Here is a 16,562-nt window from a genome sequence, read left to right as displayed (position 1 = left end):
ACTCATTTAATTTACTTCCAGAGGAGGCAAAAACAAGAAAACCCAAGAGCTATTTGTAGTTTTGTTGCCACAAAACCTCATAAAACGCAACTTCTTTGTTTTGTTCATCGATTTTTTTCATGGATGTCAAATTAGCAATGAAAACCATGTGTGAGAAATAGCCATAGTTATTCCCAATACAATGAAAGTAGAAAAGGAATGGAAAAGATGATAGTTGCCAAGAGAGGGATATTCCAGTTGGCCTCCAATCCAAAATTTGTGGGTGTAGTTTTCAGAAGTGCTTTTTATCCTTGGCATTGACCCTGAAAAAGCCATAGTTTACTCTCTTCAAGCTAAAGTAAATCAAAATTAATTGCTTCACTGATCATTTATGCTGACCTGTGGCTTAAAATAGTGGTTACTGGAACCTCACCAGACTGTTCACTTAAGGAGACTAAGCCATATTATTATTCCATTATTTATTGGAAGTGTATAATATAATGTTACTCAGCCCTGGGATTCTGTTCATTGTTGTATCTTTCGACTTTTGTGTGCGAATTTCATTTGAATGCTCTTATTCTAGGAAAGTGATGTTTAGTTTTTAAAAAAATGAAACAAAACATTCCCAGTGCCATTTACAAAATAGCTGCAGTTCAGTGTAGCTGCTGGTGAAGGTGTTTGCGCAGATCTGTTGTGTCCCAGTGACTTGGGGACTGCAGGGCCTTTGAGCAAGGAGTTATGCGGGATAGAAGGGCATTCAGTTACCCTGACCTCTCTAGCTCCGGAGGAAGATGGCTAGATTCTTTTTTTTTTCTTTTTTGGTCACACCCGACGATGCTCAGGGGTTACTCCTGGCTCTGCACTCAGGAATTACTCCTGGTGGTGCTTGGGGGACCATATGGGATGCTGGGAATCGAACCCGGGTCAGCCGCATGCAAGGCAAACACTCTACCTGCTGTGCTAACCCTCCAGCCCCAAGATGGCTAGATTCTAATGCTCCTGGTTGTAGCTTTCTGTTTGTCTAGCATACTGCCAGCACTTCTCTTAAATTGTTTGATACTTTTTGCTTGTTTGGGGCCATACCCAGCTGTGCTCAGGGATCACTCCTAGGGTCTCGGGGGACTCTATGAGGTGCTGAGGATCAAATTCAGGTTGGTTGCATGCAAGGCAAGCACCTTACCCACTGTGCTGTCTTTCTGGCCCTACTTCTCTTAAATTTAATTAGTTCATTTGGACCAACATTCCTAGAAACTGACTTTTTTCAAGATTGGAAATAGGGTTGGATGCTTTTAAAAACATGAGTAATTATAAGCAATATGTTACAAACAAGAGAGATAGGATACAATTATAAGCTAATGAAAAAATATAGATTGTCACTTTCCTGTACCACAAGAAATTAATTTTTTATTATCTGTTCCACTCACTATATTCTAATTTCAGAGTAAAGAACAGTCATTTTAAATAGTATTTTTTTATTTTCAAGATTATGTTCTATAATGTTAAAAATGGCTTTTTCTTTTTAATGAGAGGCTGATGATGTTAAAGTGCACCACTTAGCTGGAACTGGAACAATAGCACAGTGAGTGGGACACTTACCTTGCACACAGCTGACATGGGTTTGATCCCCAACACCCCATTTGGGCCCCCAAGTCTGCCAAGAGTGATCTCTAAACACAGAGCCAGGAATAAGCCTTGAGCACCACTGGGTGTGGCCCAAACACCAAAAAAATTAAATAAAATTTAAATATAAAGTACACTGCTCAGCAGTATAAAAATAGCAACCCAGGCCCAGAGAAATAATACAAAGAGTAGGGTGCTTTTTTTGCACCCAGACAATTGGGGTTCAGTCCCTAGCAACTCATATCGTCCCTCAAACCTCACCAGGAATGATCCCTGAGCACAGGGCCAGAAGAAAGTCCTGAGCCGTAAACCCCTTCCCTTAAAAACACAAATAAACATCACCCTTTTATTAAGTATATTTAAAAGTTTTAGAATCTCCAAACTATAGCGTATACTGGAGAATGTAAATTGACTCTAGCTGCCCTTTGGAAAAAAAATTAAAATGACTGACAAGAATATATCAGAGAAAGATCATTTCTGGGGCTGGAACAATAGCACAGCCGGTAGGGCATTTGCCTTGCATGCGGCCGACACAGGTTCAATTCCCAGCATCCCATATCCCCTGAGCACCGTCAGGGGTAATTCCTGAGTGCAGAGCCAGGAGTAACCCCTGTGCATAATCGGGTGTGACCCAAAAAGGGGAAAAAAAAGCCAAAATCATTAAAAAAAGAAAGATCATTTCTACTAGCTCCTTTTTCTCCTTTACTCTCTTTTCTCCTCTTCCTGTCTAAAGCCAACATCTATTAACTACAGAGTCGGCTTATCATTGGCTTCCCCTCATGTTTAACTAACTCTGTGCACATAAGATAATTCCTCAAAGTCCAGGAATTTCTGTGTGTGTCAGAATCAAACTTAGCGAAGAAACGTCAATAAATCCGTCAGTTTAGATTTGGTCCCTGAGAACAAAATCTGTTTGACTGGCTTTGTGCTTCACAAATTATGCCCACAAGACATCTGAATATGGGATGAAACTCACCACCACCACCACACACACATAAACCTGCACATGTTAAATGCTCGCCTGATCTGATCAGTTGGTGCGCGTTTTTCCTGATGCTGCTTTTAGTTTTATTATTTTGCATTAAAAATTTAATAGCGGCATGTTTGAGAGAGAGAGAGAGAGAGAGAGAGAGAGAGAGAGAGAGAGAGAGAGAGAGAGGAGGGGACCTAGAGTTTTGGTGACACTGCAAAAAATTTTTTCAAAATGCACCCCATGGGCATTAGATTGGGAAGTCAAAAATAGCTCTGGGACAAAAACGGAGACATGATTGTTCAGAATGTTACTAGAGACTTCCAGAAATTCGATGACTTGGCAGCCCTAATTTTCTGTTGTTTGCTAAAAAGAAGAACATTTTACGAAGTTCCCACATCAGCAGAAATGGCTCTTGTAAAGGGGTAGCAGAGACCAGCAGTTCCTCTGCGCAGCTCGAGGCTCGTGTTTCACTGGCGAGCTGTTTGAACCCAATCCTCCTTCCACTTCTATGTGGCTTTAGGTAGCTGTTGGGAGGAGGAGCCCGCCCGGGGTTTATGGGCAGATGTGCCTCTAAAGCAACACAGCAGCCAGATCCCATGACATGTGGCCCGCACATGAGTGCTGCAACATCTCCCGTTCTCCCGTGCCTGCTTCCCACGGCATCTGTTTGAGTGTTCTGCTCACTCCCGACTTGTTTTTCATCTGCGAGATTCTAGTAGTGAAGAGAAAAAAGGGAAAATTGCTAAGGTGCAGGCTGAACTCTGTCATGGAGAGAGCAGTGTGTTCTCATAGCCTTGGGACAGACGCTGTGCAGAGCTGCACGGCCAGAGACAGGAGTGTTTGCAACCTCAGGCCCTAGAGATCTTCCTGGCTCCCAGCAGCTTTCCTCAAAGGCTCTCTGGGTTTCACAAACTTGTTTCCTCCAAAATATGGCAATGCCCAGTGGGCCATTGAAAAAGCAGAACAAAGCTTTTGAACTTCAAACGAAGCCGTTGGATGTGGTGCTTTGTACAGAGATTCCACTTGTGGACCCCGTCAGAGTCTTGCACAACTCTCTTCACTAAGGGGGAACAGCCTTGAACTGCACAGAAAGACACCTCTGCTCCAGATGGAATCCCGGTGACCATGAGCTTCTACAAGCATTGCTCTGGTATGTGGGCACCAGGACTATTCTTCTGAACCACTTGGGGACACTGGACCAGGCAGTTCCATCCCGGCTCCCAGTCAGCCCCTGATCCCGGAAGTCACAACACTGATCCCTCAACCCACCTCTGGCGCCATCTTGCTGCACACAGCAGTGAAGAAACCTGACCATTGGGCACCACAACACCCGGAGAATTCCCCAGGCCCTGTACCAAGCCAATATCACCGGGAGGTCCCAGATGGGGCAGGTGCAGTCTCTCCGCCTTCTCCAGATGGAATCCCGGTGACCATGAGCTTCTACAAGCTCGGCTGTAGTATGTGGGCACCAGGATTATTCTTCCGAACCATGCAGCCACCTTTCCTGATATGCAAAGTGAGCAATGGAAAGTAAATGATCTAGTGTCTGTCCCTGGAAGGCAGGCTTGAATGGTGGTGGGAAAATTCGAGCAAAATATAATGCCCAACAGAAATGCATCTGGACTGTGCATTAAACTAGAGGTTCCTGCCCCGGCCTCCAGGGGAGAAGGGGCCTCCCCGAGGGGGTGGCAGAGGAGGAGCTCAAGGCGGCGTTGGAGGCAGAGGTGGCAAGAGGTGGGCGAGGAGGAGGTAGTTTCTGAGGAGGCTTCAGAGGAGGACGAGGGGGTGGTGGTTTTAGAGGGAGAGGACATTAATGTCTTCCCAGCCAGCACAGTCTTTTGTGGGTTGGAAGCTTGTTTCCTGGTCAAGTCTTGAAGGGTCATTTATGACACGAGTGAAATGGCAGCTGCAAGCAGAGACAAGCGTCAGGCGATATCGGACCTCAAAGGCAAATATGAGCTTTGCAGGATGCGAGGCCTGGACACTGGGTGTTTATAAGTGGACACTTTATTTGAAGCATAGTTGAATTTTTTAATAAAATGTTTTATTCCTTTGGAAAAAAAAAACTGACTGGGAGCCAGGATGGAACTGCCTGGTCCAGTGCCATGCCACCCTAGGGGGGAAGGGTGTTTGTCCCTTCTCCTTTTCCTCCTGGTGGCAATGGTATGGTGGCCACCATCTTTCAGATCCTAATGGACAGCCAGGTATGAGACTGCAGTGACAAGGCACGCGGGGCCTCATGGGATGAGAGGTGGAACTGGTCCTGCTCCCTGCCCTGACAAGGCCCTGAGTTACCACGAACACCTCTTCCGCTCCTGAACAACCATGATCCCAGAGGCACATAAACCAGTCTCAGAACCCAGTGACTTTTGGCAGTAATCCCTCCAGATTTATTACTAAAATATCAGAAATCCAAAATCACGTGATAGCGGCCACACAACATCATATGCTCTTCATAATCAGCAATAGAAAACAAATTATCTAATGATGTCTTTTTGGCAGGTCTGATTGTTGAGGAAAATTCCAAATAATAATGGTAGGTCTTTTGTCGTAATATTGAATGTGATCAACGTAGAGAGAGAGTAAAGTGGAAATCTGCCACACAGGCAGGGGGAGGGGTGGGTGGTATACTGGGGTTCTTGGTGGTGGAAAATGTGCACTGGTGAAGGGATGGGTATTTGATTATCGTATGACTTAAATACAGTAAGTATTTGTACTTATTGTACAACTGAGACTTAAACTGAAAAGCTTTGTGACTATTCTCACAGTGATTCAATGAATAAAAAATTTAAAAGAAAGAAAGAAAGAAAGAAAGAAAGAAAGAAAGAAAGAAAGAAACCTCTGAGCTTCAGGACTGATCTCAAAACATGCTGGCAACTGAGTTATCCCAGAAGATATCCCACCACCACTGGGCCAAACTCTCTGGACCCTCAGCAGGATGGGGGGCAGACAGTCTCCGCCATGCCAAAACCCGGAACTCCATCCACCCACCACCAGAGGTTCCGCCCAGCTTTAGGACTGACCTCAGAGAGGCCAGAGAGAACCCTGCAGCTGATGCTCCCAGCCCCTGAAGCGAGCAGCCGTGTATTCAGCCATGCAACACCTCCCAACTTTACAGAACTGACAGCCCCAGAGAAACAAGAACATTAAGTGGAAACATGATTATAAGCTCAGTGAGTGAAACAGTAACACAGAAGGCCCCACTCACACCTAACAGCCTGGTAATCCTAAAGGCATGGATTTACAACACCATGAGATGTATTTGAAATAAGCAATATAAAATAAATTAATTAGTGCATGATAAGGGAGCAGGCATGGGGCGGGGGGAACCTGGGGACATCAGTGGAGGAAAGGGTACGTTGGTGGTGGGACTGGTGGTGGGATATTGAATACCTGAAATAACCATATTGTGAACAGCTTTGTAGATCATGGTGTTTAAATAAAGTTTTTTAAAGGAAGAAGGAAAACCTCTTTGCATCAGCCTACTGGGAGGCTCTTTCTCATCCTGAGTGAGGACCTTCTATCATGAAAGATCTTTTAAGCATTCAAGATTGAGAACTAAAAAGGGAAAGGTGTGAGACCTGAGGTTTATAACTCCAGTGGCAGAATGTGTGTTTCTCATGCAGGAGGCCTGGTTTTGATCCCTGGCCCTGCGTGGTCCATTGAGTACCACCAGGAGTGACCCACAAACACAGAGCCAGGAATAGCCCCAGAGCTAGGTATAAGGTCAGTACTGCCAGATATATCCCCAAAAGCAAAAATCAAAAGGGGACATGTGTGTTCTGGTTTAAAATGTCCCAAAGGAGAGAGACCTCCTTTTTATGCTCTAAATTCCTGAACTACACGCTAAAATTTCTGAAAATAAAGACCTATGGAATTAGTAACAGCAGTGTTTGCTTTCACAATCAGTGGAATGAACAATGGCAGTATTTATCCTAATATTCAGAAACTCAGCTCAAAAAGTGACCACATTGCTAATGTGTCAGAGATTTACAATTTTGTAAACTTATTGAAGATAGCTCTGTTTGTCTATGTCCACAATGAGAGAGAAAGAGAGAGAGAGAGAGAGAGAGAGAGAGAGAGAGAGAGAGAGAGAGAGAGAGAGAAGGGAGGTTGATCCCAAATACGATATTTTTAAAAAGAAACATAGTAAGGGAACAATAAATGATCAAAGTCATCCAAACTGAAGATTTTATCTATAGAAATGGGGCAGCTGCAGGGGGTGGGGGTGGGAAGTTTGTCCTTAGGACACTGGTTGAAGGATGTGGGTTCCGTGGTGGTGCGTGGGCTGTTAGAATGATGTATCCCGGAAAGTGTGATTAACAGTATTGTAAATCTTTGTGTGCCAATAAGAATTTTTTTAAGAGAGAGAAGGGGTTTGTGAATTGGGGTTTCCAGAGTAAGTATTATTAACCAGGAGTCTGACATGTCCCTGACATAGTGCACTAGGCCCTTCAAGAGCTTTGCCTCTGTAAACTCCCTGACTCTTCACCCTTACTGGAAGATCAGGCACCGTTAGAGTCAGCATTGACAAACAAGGCACATGGGTTAAGGGAACTCGCCTCAGCTCGTGCTGTGCTGAGAATAAGGCAAAAATTAAAATCCAAACAGCCTGACTTCAAAGCCCACCTTCTTAACTGCTACCCTAATATTTTTATTATTTTTTAATTATTATTTGGCATAGTTTTTTAAATTGGGGGCCATACCTGGAGGTGCCTTGGTCTGTGCCCAGGTATATCATATATCCCTGCTGGTACCTGGGGACTTTATACGGCATCAGGATTCAAACATTTTCATGGTCACACCCCTGCAAGGTGCCTTAATCTCTGCACTGTCTTGTCTGTCCAACCCTACACTAACTTTATTTATTTATTTATTTGTTTGTTTGTTTGTTTATGCTTTTTGGGTCACACCTGGCGATGCACAGGGCATACTCCTGTCTCTGCATTCAAGAATTACTCCTGGCAGTGCTCAGGGGACCATTTGGGATGCTGGGAATCAAACCGCATGCAAGGCAAAAGCCCTACCCACTGTGCTATTGCTCCAGCCTCACCCGCTGTGCTATCTCTCCAGCCCCTACAACTAACTTTTTAAAAAAAAATTTAGTCACTGTGATTTGCAATGCTGTTAGTGATAGGCTAGCAGATACACTGTGTTCCAACAGTGTTGGTCATGACCTAATAGTAGGTCAGGAAATGAGCAGAGTCTTCGTTTTGTTAAAATGAAATCAAATAGGGGCCAGAGTAATAGTGTGGTGGGGAGGTGGCTTGCTCAATCCCTGGCACTCACATCCCCCAAGTCCTCCAGGAGTGATCTCTGAGCACAAGAGCCAAGAGTAAGCCTTAATTACCACCAGGTGTGGCCCCAAAACAAAATTTAAAAAATAAAATGAGGGGGTATGGTGCCTCCAGCAGGTCAATCTGTACCTGTGAGGTGAGTGCATCAGCAACCTGATGGCGCCTTCAGACTTCCAGATACCCCAAAATTGCTGCTGTGCCTTTGGCCAGACTCCAAAACCTCAGGGCAAAGTTTACCAAGAAAGTAAACGGCCAAAAGTTAGGTATGTGGGAAACACACCCACAAACCACCTCTGGCTCAGTTATATAATTGGAGGCAGGGCCTTTTTGGTTCCTGATTGAACTGCTTAATGGCCATGATCCCGGAGACTCAGAAACAAATCTCGAAACCCAGCGGCTTTTGGCAGAAGTGCGTCTGGTCCCTGCAGTAGTTACCAGTGCTGGGCCAAACCAGGTGGGAATAGGCTTTGTGCCTTGGCCTGTTCCCCCTGGCGGCCTGTTGGCCACCATCCTCCAGTGGCCATTGGACAGTCAGGTTTGGGCTCGCAGTGACGAGACACGCAGGGCCTCACGGGATGGGGGTGGAGCCGGTCCTGTCCTCCCCACCCCAACGAGACCCCAAGTCATCGCCCACGAACGGACTCTCTGCCTCCTGATCAAGCTGCTCAACGGCCATGATCCCAGAGACTCAGGAGCAAATCTCGAAACCCAGCAGGTTTTGGCAGAAATCCCTCCAGATTTAAGTGTTAAAATTTCAGAATTTCAAAATCACGTGGCCGCTACTGCAGCCGTGCGACATCATATGTTATTAATAACCAGCAATAGAAAACAAAGTGTCTGTTGTTGCCTTTTCAGCTGATCTGAGTGTTGGGGTAAAATCTCAAATAATAATGGTGGGTCTGGTGTCAAAATATTGAATGTGATCAAAGTAGAGAGAAAGTAATGTGGAAATCATCTGCCCCACAGGTAGGGGGAGGGTGTGGGATGGGGGTATACTGGGGTTGTTGGGGGTGGAGAATGGGCACTGGTGAAGGTACGGGTGTTTCATTGTATGACCGAGACTTAGACCCGAAAGATTTGTAACTGCTCTCATGGTGATTCAATAAATAAAATTATAAAACAATTTAAAAAAAAAAGTAAGGTTGAGTTCATGCACAATTTAATCAGCTAATCAGTGGCTAAATAAATAGCAGTACTCTACATAAAAAAAGAAAAAGAAATAAAATGAAGTAGAATTTTAAAAAATAGCAGAGAATCACCATTAGTAAGGATTTGGTTCATGGAATTTTTGTTTCAGACATGTCATGTAAATTCTATATTCTCGGGTAGGAGAAAAGGCTTTATGGACTAAGCACAGGGTTTGTGTGCTGGAGGCCTGGACTCAGTCCCTCGGAACTGCATGCCCCCCCCCAAAGACCCCTAGTCCATTGGCAGAGGGCTTCCCAGAGAGCTGGGAAGAGACCCAAATGCTGCCATGGAAACAAACCCCTTCCAAGAAAAAAAATGGATTAATTTTTCTTGCATCAAAATTTGTTTTATGATTCAATAATCCTTTTGGTTTTAGGAAGAAATATTTCAAATATTTACAAAGATTCCATGCTGCATTCCCCTCCCTACAGGGCCTGAGATAACCCCTGATGATATAATATGATGATATTATGGTGATATCTGAGATATCATCAGATATGTTGATATTTTTATGATAAAACATGTGAAGAGCCACGTTACATTACAAAAGTGCATGCGGAGACTTAGCTGCACTTTGAGCTGGTATCTTTACCAGTTTAGCTGCTGAACTCATTAAAAAAATTGTGTTTAATTCTTTTCAAAATTCATAATTAATTTTTTTAACCATAACCAGCAGTGCTCAGGAGCTGCTCCTGGCTCTGTAGTCAGGGATATCACTCCTGGACGAGCTCAGGGAGCCATATGTGATATTGGGAATTGGACCCTGCTGGTCAGCTGCAGCCAAGGCAAGTGCCTTCACCCCAATACTATCTCTCTGGCCCACTTATGAAAAAAAAAAAACCATGCCAGTTTCTAGCACTTTAATTGTGAAGTTGCCCATTGAATACCAAATTATACTGCATGTTCCTGCTCCCAATATGAGAAGCATTTCTTCTTAAGAGATTGAGGCCAAAAATACTTGGGTGGGGGGTGGGGATGCACTCACTGGAGTCATTGACTGCTGGAGTTGGAACAGAACCTGGGAGTGACACCAACCATTTGCGTCACCAACCCAAAACTCACAGAAAACCTGGGTCCAGAGAACAAGGGGACCTCCAGTGGCCACCCCAGCTTCCTCAGACCCAGCCTCCAGGCCGCGCATGGCCTGCACGCCATACAACAATGCCCACATCACTCCACATACCTTGCAGTTTGGATTTCTTTCAAGTTTTTCCAAGGGGGACTTTAACATCATGATCAATTCCAGCACTGGAGACTCTGAGAGCCAGATGCTTCTCCCCAGCAGGCTGCTGAGGCCCTGGGTATGGCCAGAGCCCGGGCTGGTGGAGAGCTCCCTGTCCAGATACCCGCCTAATCTGTCCACTGCCCATCCCCTGTGTTTGGCATGTCCCCTGTGGCATTAGGTTCACAATTCTGCTTTCCCCGTCAGACTGCATCCACCTGAGGACTTGAAAGATTTATAACGGACGTTTGAAACTGCATATAAGGAATATGTACTTCTAACCCATATAATAACAAATAATACCCAAAATGACCATATTAAAGTTATGTAGGCATTACTGATGCATCAGAAAGTTAGAATAAATCTCATGGAAGTTCCAGTTTCAAAGGAAAACTTGGCTTGGTCCGTCCCAAGCTTTTTAGGCTATTAGTCAAGAGGGACTGGATCCTCTGACTCAAAGTCAAAAGGTTTTGGGGATGTTTTTGCAGAAAAGAGTTTTTTTTTATTTTTTGTCTGTCTGTTTATTTTGACGTTGCTTAGAGTTAAAATACCAGACATACAGGTTTTCATGCTGCTGCATAGTATACCAACTTCTGTTTATTTCAAAAATCTAGTTTTAATTCTCCCATTGAGAACAGTTGGTCTTCGTGAGAAAGGCAGAATGTTTATCCTGCCTGCTTCCCACACCATTACCCCCAGTGCTGTAGGCTCAGTGCTGAGTCCATGAGTAGTTTCACTTAGAATAACCAAAGGAAGCCCTCCTTTCTTTCTTTTTTTTTTTTTAATTTTTATTATTAGTGAAACACCATGAGGTACAGTTGTAGACTTACAAATTTTTGTGCTTGGGTTTCAGTTATACAATGATCCAGTACCCATCCCTCCACCAGTGCCCATTATCCATCATTTACATTTTTTTTTAATTTTTTTAGTGAAACACCATGAGGTACAGTTGTAGATTTACAAATTTTTGTGCTTGGGTTTCAATTGTACAATGATCAAACACCCATCCCTCCACCAGTGCCCATTTTCCACCACCAAGGGTCCCAGTATCCCTCCCACCCCCCCATCCCCCCATCCCACCCTGCCTCTGTGGCACAGCATTCCCTTTTGTTCCCTCCTTTTGGGTGTTGTGGTTTGCAAAAGAGGCATTGAGTGGCAATCATGTTTGGTCTATAATCTACTTTCAGCATGCTTCTCCCATCCTGGGAGGATCCTCCCAACACCCTTTATTTGGTGCTCCTTTCTCTATCTGAGCTCCCTTTTCCCCTAGAGTGTGTGGAAGCCCTCCTTTCTTGCCTCTCTCTGAGAGGCAACATTTTGAGTAGAGGTTTATGTGGAAGAATAAAAGCAATTTTAAGAGCAGTGCCACAGACCTTTGCGTCTGAACGTATATGAATACCTGGCTGCAAAAAGCAGGTAATTCTGCTCTCTCTCTTTTAAAATCATCACCGTCTCATAGCATAGAACCTAAGAGTTCAAGGCAAGGCACATAGCTCCATTACCTCTTGGTTCTACATATAAAATATCATTTATATATGAGATTATATTGCAGAAACCATCTAAGAAATGTGCCATCCATGTTCCTAGTATAAAAGAGATTTTAAGACACTGTAACAACATTATAATATCGTTTCATTGGGTGTTTGAGTGACTAGGACTTTACTAGGAATTCAGTCTCTTAACTTCCAAATCATCCTAGTGCAATGAAGATGAACATGTTGATAGGCAGCATGTGAAATGGGCTGAGTCAAATGCCATGCTCAAGTACAATGGGATTAGTTTATGATGTACTAAAAAGAGTCAAACACTGTGGATGGTGTTCAGGACACTGAGGAAAGTTGAGGAATGTGGTATTATTCTGATTTTGTCCAGCCAGAGAACACAGGTGTCCATCTTACTGTAGGCAAGTTTTTACACACTCTAGCCATTAGACTTCCTGCCATGATTTTCAGAAAGGCACCTGCCACTAGTACAAAAAAGAAGAGATACCAGTCTGTCAAGAGTTTGGGTTCTCAGGGCTGGAGCAATAGTACAGCAGGTAGGGTGTTTGCCTTGCACGAGGCCAACCCGGGTTTGGTTCCCAGCATCCCATATGGTCCCCTGAGCATCACCAGGAGTAATTAATTCCTTAGTGCAAAGCCAGGAGTAACCCCTGTGCATCACCAGGTGTGACCCAAGAAAGAAAAGGAGTTTGGGTTCTCATCTTCCTTGATTTTAAGAAACTTTAGTCTATGCAGTGAGTGGGGTGGGGGTTGGGATGAGGAGGAAGCATTGCTTATTAACATCCCAGAAGAGTTGAAAGAGTAACTTTGCCTTTCTGAATGACTCTATCTGGACAAGTCATCTTTCCACATGTGAAAATCTCAAGGACAATACAGATGTTTCTTCTACAGCTTTGTATATCGCCTCATATTCCCCCTGTCCTGACGTCAGCCTGGGCAAGCTTTTTCATTTCTTCTGTGCGTGCTGGCCAAGATGGCCTTGGCAATGGGCTGGCAGCTATCATTTGGATATAAGTCCCTTTCTTTGAGCTAGTTTCTAGGGAGACAAAACTTTCAGTAAGCTATGAAGAACCTGCAACTCTGAACAAAAGGCAAGAGTGACAGTACAAGAGTTAAGGTACTTGCGTATCCATACAGATGTGATCCCTCAAAGAACAGGCAGGAGTGATCCCTGAGTGCAGAACTAGGAGTAAGCCCCGCGCACTGCCGGGAGTCACCCAACTCCAAATCTGAAATAACAAAATGAGAATCCAGAGCAACACAAAGCAGAATTCCAGTGTCTGTGGGACAAGTTATGCTAAGCAGGCTTGAACATTGTAGCACTGTAGCTCTGTCCTCCTGTTGTTCTTCGATTTGCTTGAGCGGGCCCAGTAACATCTCCATTTTAAGACTTGTTACTGTGTTTGGCATATCAAATACGTCATGGGGGAGCTTGCCAGGCTTTGCTTTACAGTCAAGACACTCTCGGTAGCTTGCTGGGCTCTCCGAGAGGGGCGGAGGAATCGAATCTGGGTCGGCCGGGCCGGCTGCACACAAGGCAAACACCCTATCACTGTGCTATCGCTCCAGCTCCAAGCAGGCTTGAGAAGTTGGTAATAATAAATACTTCCTGGTCAGAGAGCGAGGCTGCCCTCTCTCTGCCCGTGTATCTGGGAATGTGGAGAATTAGTGGCTTCCCATGAGCCGAAACAGAGGCCTTCTGGAAGGCTGGGCCCCAGATGCAGTTCAGTGGGAACAGATCCTGATCTGCAGGTTGAAGTTTCCCAGCAAGAAGGATTTTGTGTAAAGAAGAAATAGGGTTGACTTGGAAAAACTTCCAAATGAGCTAAAAGGTCATTTCATTGTATAGGTGTGTGTGTGTTGGGAGGGAGAGAAAGAGTGGAGACAGACTCGGCCTGTGAAGTGGCCCCTGACCTGAGGTCAGAGGTCAAACTCGGGTTAAAGACTTCATGCTTCAGAGCTGACGTTGGGTACTTACCTGCTCCTCTTGCTTCAGGTTCATGACAGATGCTGCCCGCCGAGAGCAGGAGTCCCTGAAAAAGAAGATCCAGCCGAAGCTCTCGCTGACCCTTTCCAGCTCAGTGTCCCGAGGGAATGTGTCCACTCCACCACGCCACAGCAGTGGAAGCCTTACTCCCCCCGTGACCCCACCCATCACCCCCTCCTCTTCATTCCGCAGCAGCACTCCAACCGGTGAGTGGCCCGCCCTACTACCTTCGGGGATGGCGGGCGTGATACATGCATGAGATGTGTGTGAGAAGTGTATGGCATGTGTGATGTATGTGATGAGTGTGTAATGTACATGATATGTGCATTAATGTAGGATGAGAAGTGTGTGGTGTGTGTGTGGTATCAGGGTACAATGCAAGGGATTGGGCTGAGTGGAGGTATGTGATGTGTGTGTGATACATGTGTGATATGCCGCATGAGAAGTATGTGTGGTGTGTGTCGGGGGTGGGGGACCTGGGAGACCATGTATGGTGTGTATAGGTGATGAGTGTGATATGTGTGGCATGTGTGGATGACGTAGGTGTGATGTATATGGGGTGTATGGCATGTGATATATATGATCTGTGTGTGTGTGTGTGTCTGAAATGTATACTGCAGGTGTGGTGTATATAAGGTGTGTGTTGTGTGATGTATGTGATCTGTGTATGTGTGTCTGAAATGTGTACTGCAGGTGTGATGTATATGGGGTGTGTATGTGATGTATGTGGGGGTGTGTGGCATGTGATGTATGTGATTTGTGTGGGGGACCCTGATATATGTAGTGTAAGTGTGATGTGTGTGGTGTGTGTTGTGTGTGATGTGGGGGTATGTTCTGGTTATGTGGTTTGTACTATTAGAGGTAGAAGGATGCTTGGCACAAGTGAAGTTCAGACTCACCTCTTTTTATCTTTGACTCAGCTCTAGAGACTTTTGATTCATTAATTGATTTGTTGTCATAAAACTAGTTTTAGCATATTGTTTATAATATGAAGGCTAAAGCGATAGCACAACAGGTAGGGCATTTGCCTTGCACGCAGCAGACCTGGGTTTGATTCCTTTGCCCCTCTCGGAGAGCCCGGCAAGCTCCCAAGAGTATCCTGCCTGTACGGCAAAGACTGGCAAGCTACCCGTGTCTTATTAGATATGCAAAAACACAGTAACAACAAGTCTCACAATGGAGACATTACTGGTACCCGCTCGAACAAATCGATGAACAACGGGATGACAGTGCTTTATAATATGGATGTAATGTTTCATGGATCTGTACAAACCTCTATCACTTACCTATGGGTAAGGTCATGGGATTACTTCACCCAGGAGGGGAAGGAGGAAACAAGAAGCCGGGGTTGATTCTTACTGAAGTTGAGGGATGAGTGCACAGGGATCTGTCAGTACCATTCTCCTTATTCTTGCTCATTTTTTTAAAACTTCCATGAATTCAAAATATAGAGGTGCCAGGCTAGTGCCAAGTGCCCCTAGTACCAGGCTTGGAGCTGCAGGAAGCGTCCAGAGAGAGCTGATCTCTGCTGAAGAAGCGTCAGCTCCAGCAAACCCTCGGCTTTTGGAGGGTTAGTGAGAAAACTCTTCTCTCCCAAGCGTGGAGGTGACGTTCAAAATGAAATGCGCAATTACTGTCAGCTTGATCACTGTAGGCAACTGAACTGTGGCACAGAGCTCGGAGCTGTCACATCTGGCATCTGGGCGTTTCGTCCCTGAACTTATTGTTTACCCCAAGAGGGAGTGGTCTGAAATGCATCCTGGACGCCTGATTAAACATCCACTATCGCTGCCCCTAGTGCAGAAGCTCCTGAAGTCACTGCTCCCTCCTGGATATGAGCAAGGACAGGCAGACTGAGAAGCCAAAAGGGGGTCCCCTCTCTCTAGTTCCCATGTCAGCAGTGGGAAATGCCAGTCTCTGATGGCAGAAGGGGTATAGTATAGACACAGGAATCAAATTGTTGCTCAGTAAGAATACCAGTGGGACCATGACAAATTAGAGCCAAGCAGAAGAACTCAATGAATTTGGGGATTTGGGGAGAAGTTTTTTGTTTGTTTGTTTGTTTTTGTTTTTGTTTTTTTGCTTTTTGGGTCACACCTGGCGATGCACAGGGGTTACTCCTGGCTCTGTACTCAGGAGTTACTCCTGGTGGTGCTCAGGGGACCATATGGGATGCTGGGAATCGAACCTGGGTCAGCCGTGTGTAAGGCAAACACCCTACCCGCTGTGCTATCTTTCCAGCCCATTGGAAAGAAGTTTGACCTGATCAGGAAATGGTTCCCTGAACCACAAAAAGGATCTAGGTACGTAAAGAGAATAAAGAGGTGTGTCCAGCCAGGAAACTGCATTTTGCAAAGTCTAAGAAAGAACATGGCAGACCCTGGATCCTGCAAGTAGCCAGATGTTAGGGGTTAAATGGGGCCCAGGATGTTGGCAGGGACTAGAGTCTGAGTTAAGGTTCTGGTCCTGAGTGCAAAGAGAAGCCACTTAAAAAAATATCCTCATCTTCATAGCATTTCTGGGGCGCGGACCCCGTACTCACGAGGCGCTCCCGTCCCCTCGCCTTACAAGCGGCCAACATGGCCGACCCGAGTTCGATTCCTCTGCCCCTCTCAGAGAGCCCGGCAAGCTACTGAGAGTATTCGATATGCCAAACACCGTAACAACAAAGTCTCCAATGGAGACGTTACTGGGCCCGCTCGAGCAAATCGACGATCAACGGGAGGGCCTTTACCTTTTTTACCTTTATCTTTATAGCATTAACCTCCCGACTGTGGATTGTTGTTGTTTTTTT

At 45.2% G+C, this 16,562-nt stretch overlaps 1 protein-coding gene across 2 annotated transcripts in view; it reads left to right on the top strand.

Moving 5' to 3' along the window:
- Nucleotides 1–16,562, top strand: part of JAZF1 (JAZF zinc finger 1) — a 368,843-nt gene that overhangs the window by 306,710 nt on the left and 45,571 nt on the right. For both annotated transcript variants that reach the window (XM_056118616.1, XM_056118615.1), the window contains exon 3: nt 13,778–13,974. In XM_056118616.1, coding sequence (XP_055974591.1) covers nt 13,778–13,974 — 197 coding nt within the window. The remainder of the gene's footprint in view (nt 1–13,777; nt 13,975–16,562) is intronic.

The sequence above is a fragment of the Sorex fumeus genome, unplaced genomic scaffold (genome assembly GCF_029834395.1).
Source record: "Sorex fumeus unplaced genomic scaffold, SorFum_2.1 ptg000037l, whole genome shotgun sequence".
NCBI classification, from domain to species: domain Eukaryota; kingdom Metazoa; phylum Chordata; class Mammalia; order Eulipotyphla; family Soricidae; genus Sorex; species Sorex fumeus.
The sequence above is the reverse complement of the archived record's forward strand: the minus strand, read 5'-3'. Positions and strand labels throughout refer to the sequence as shown.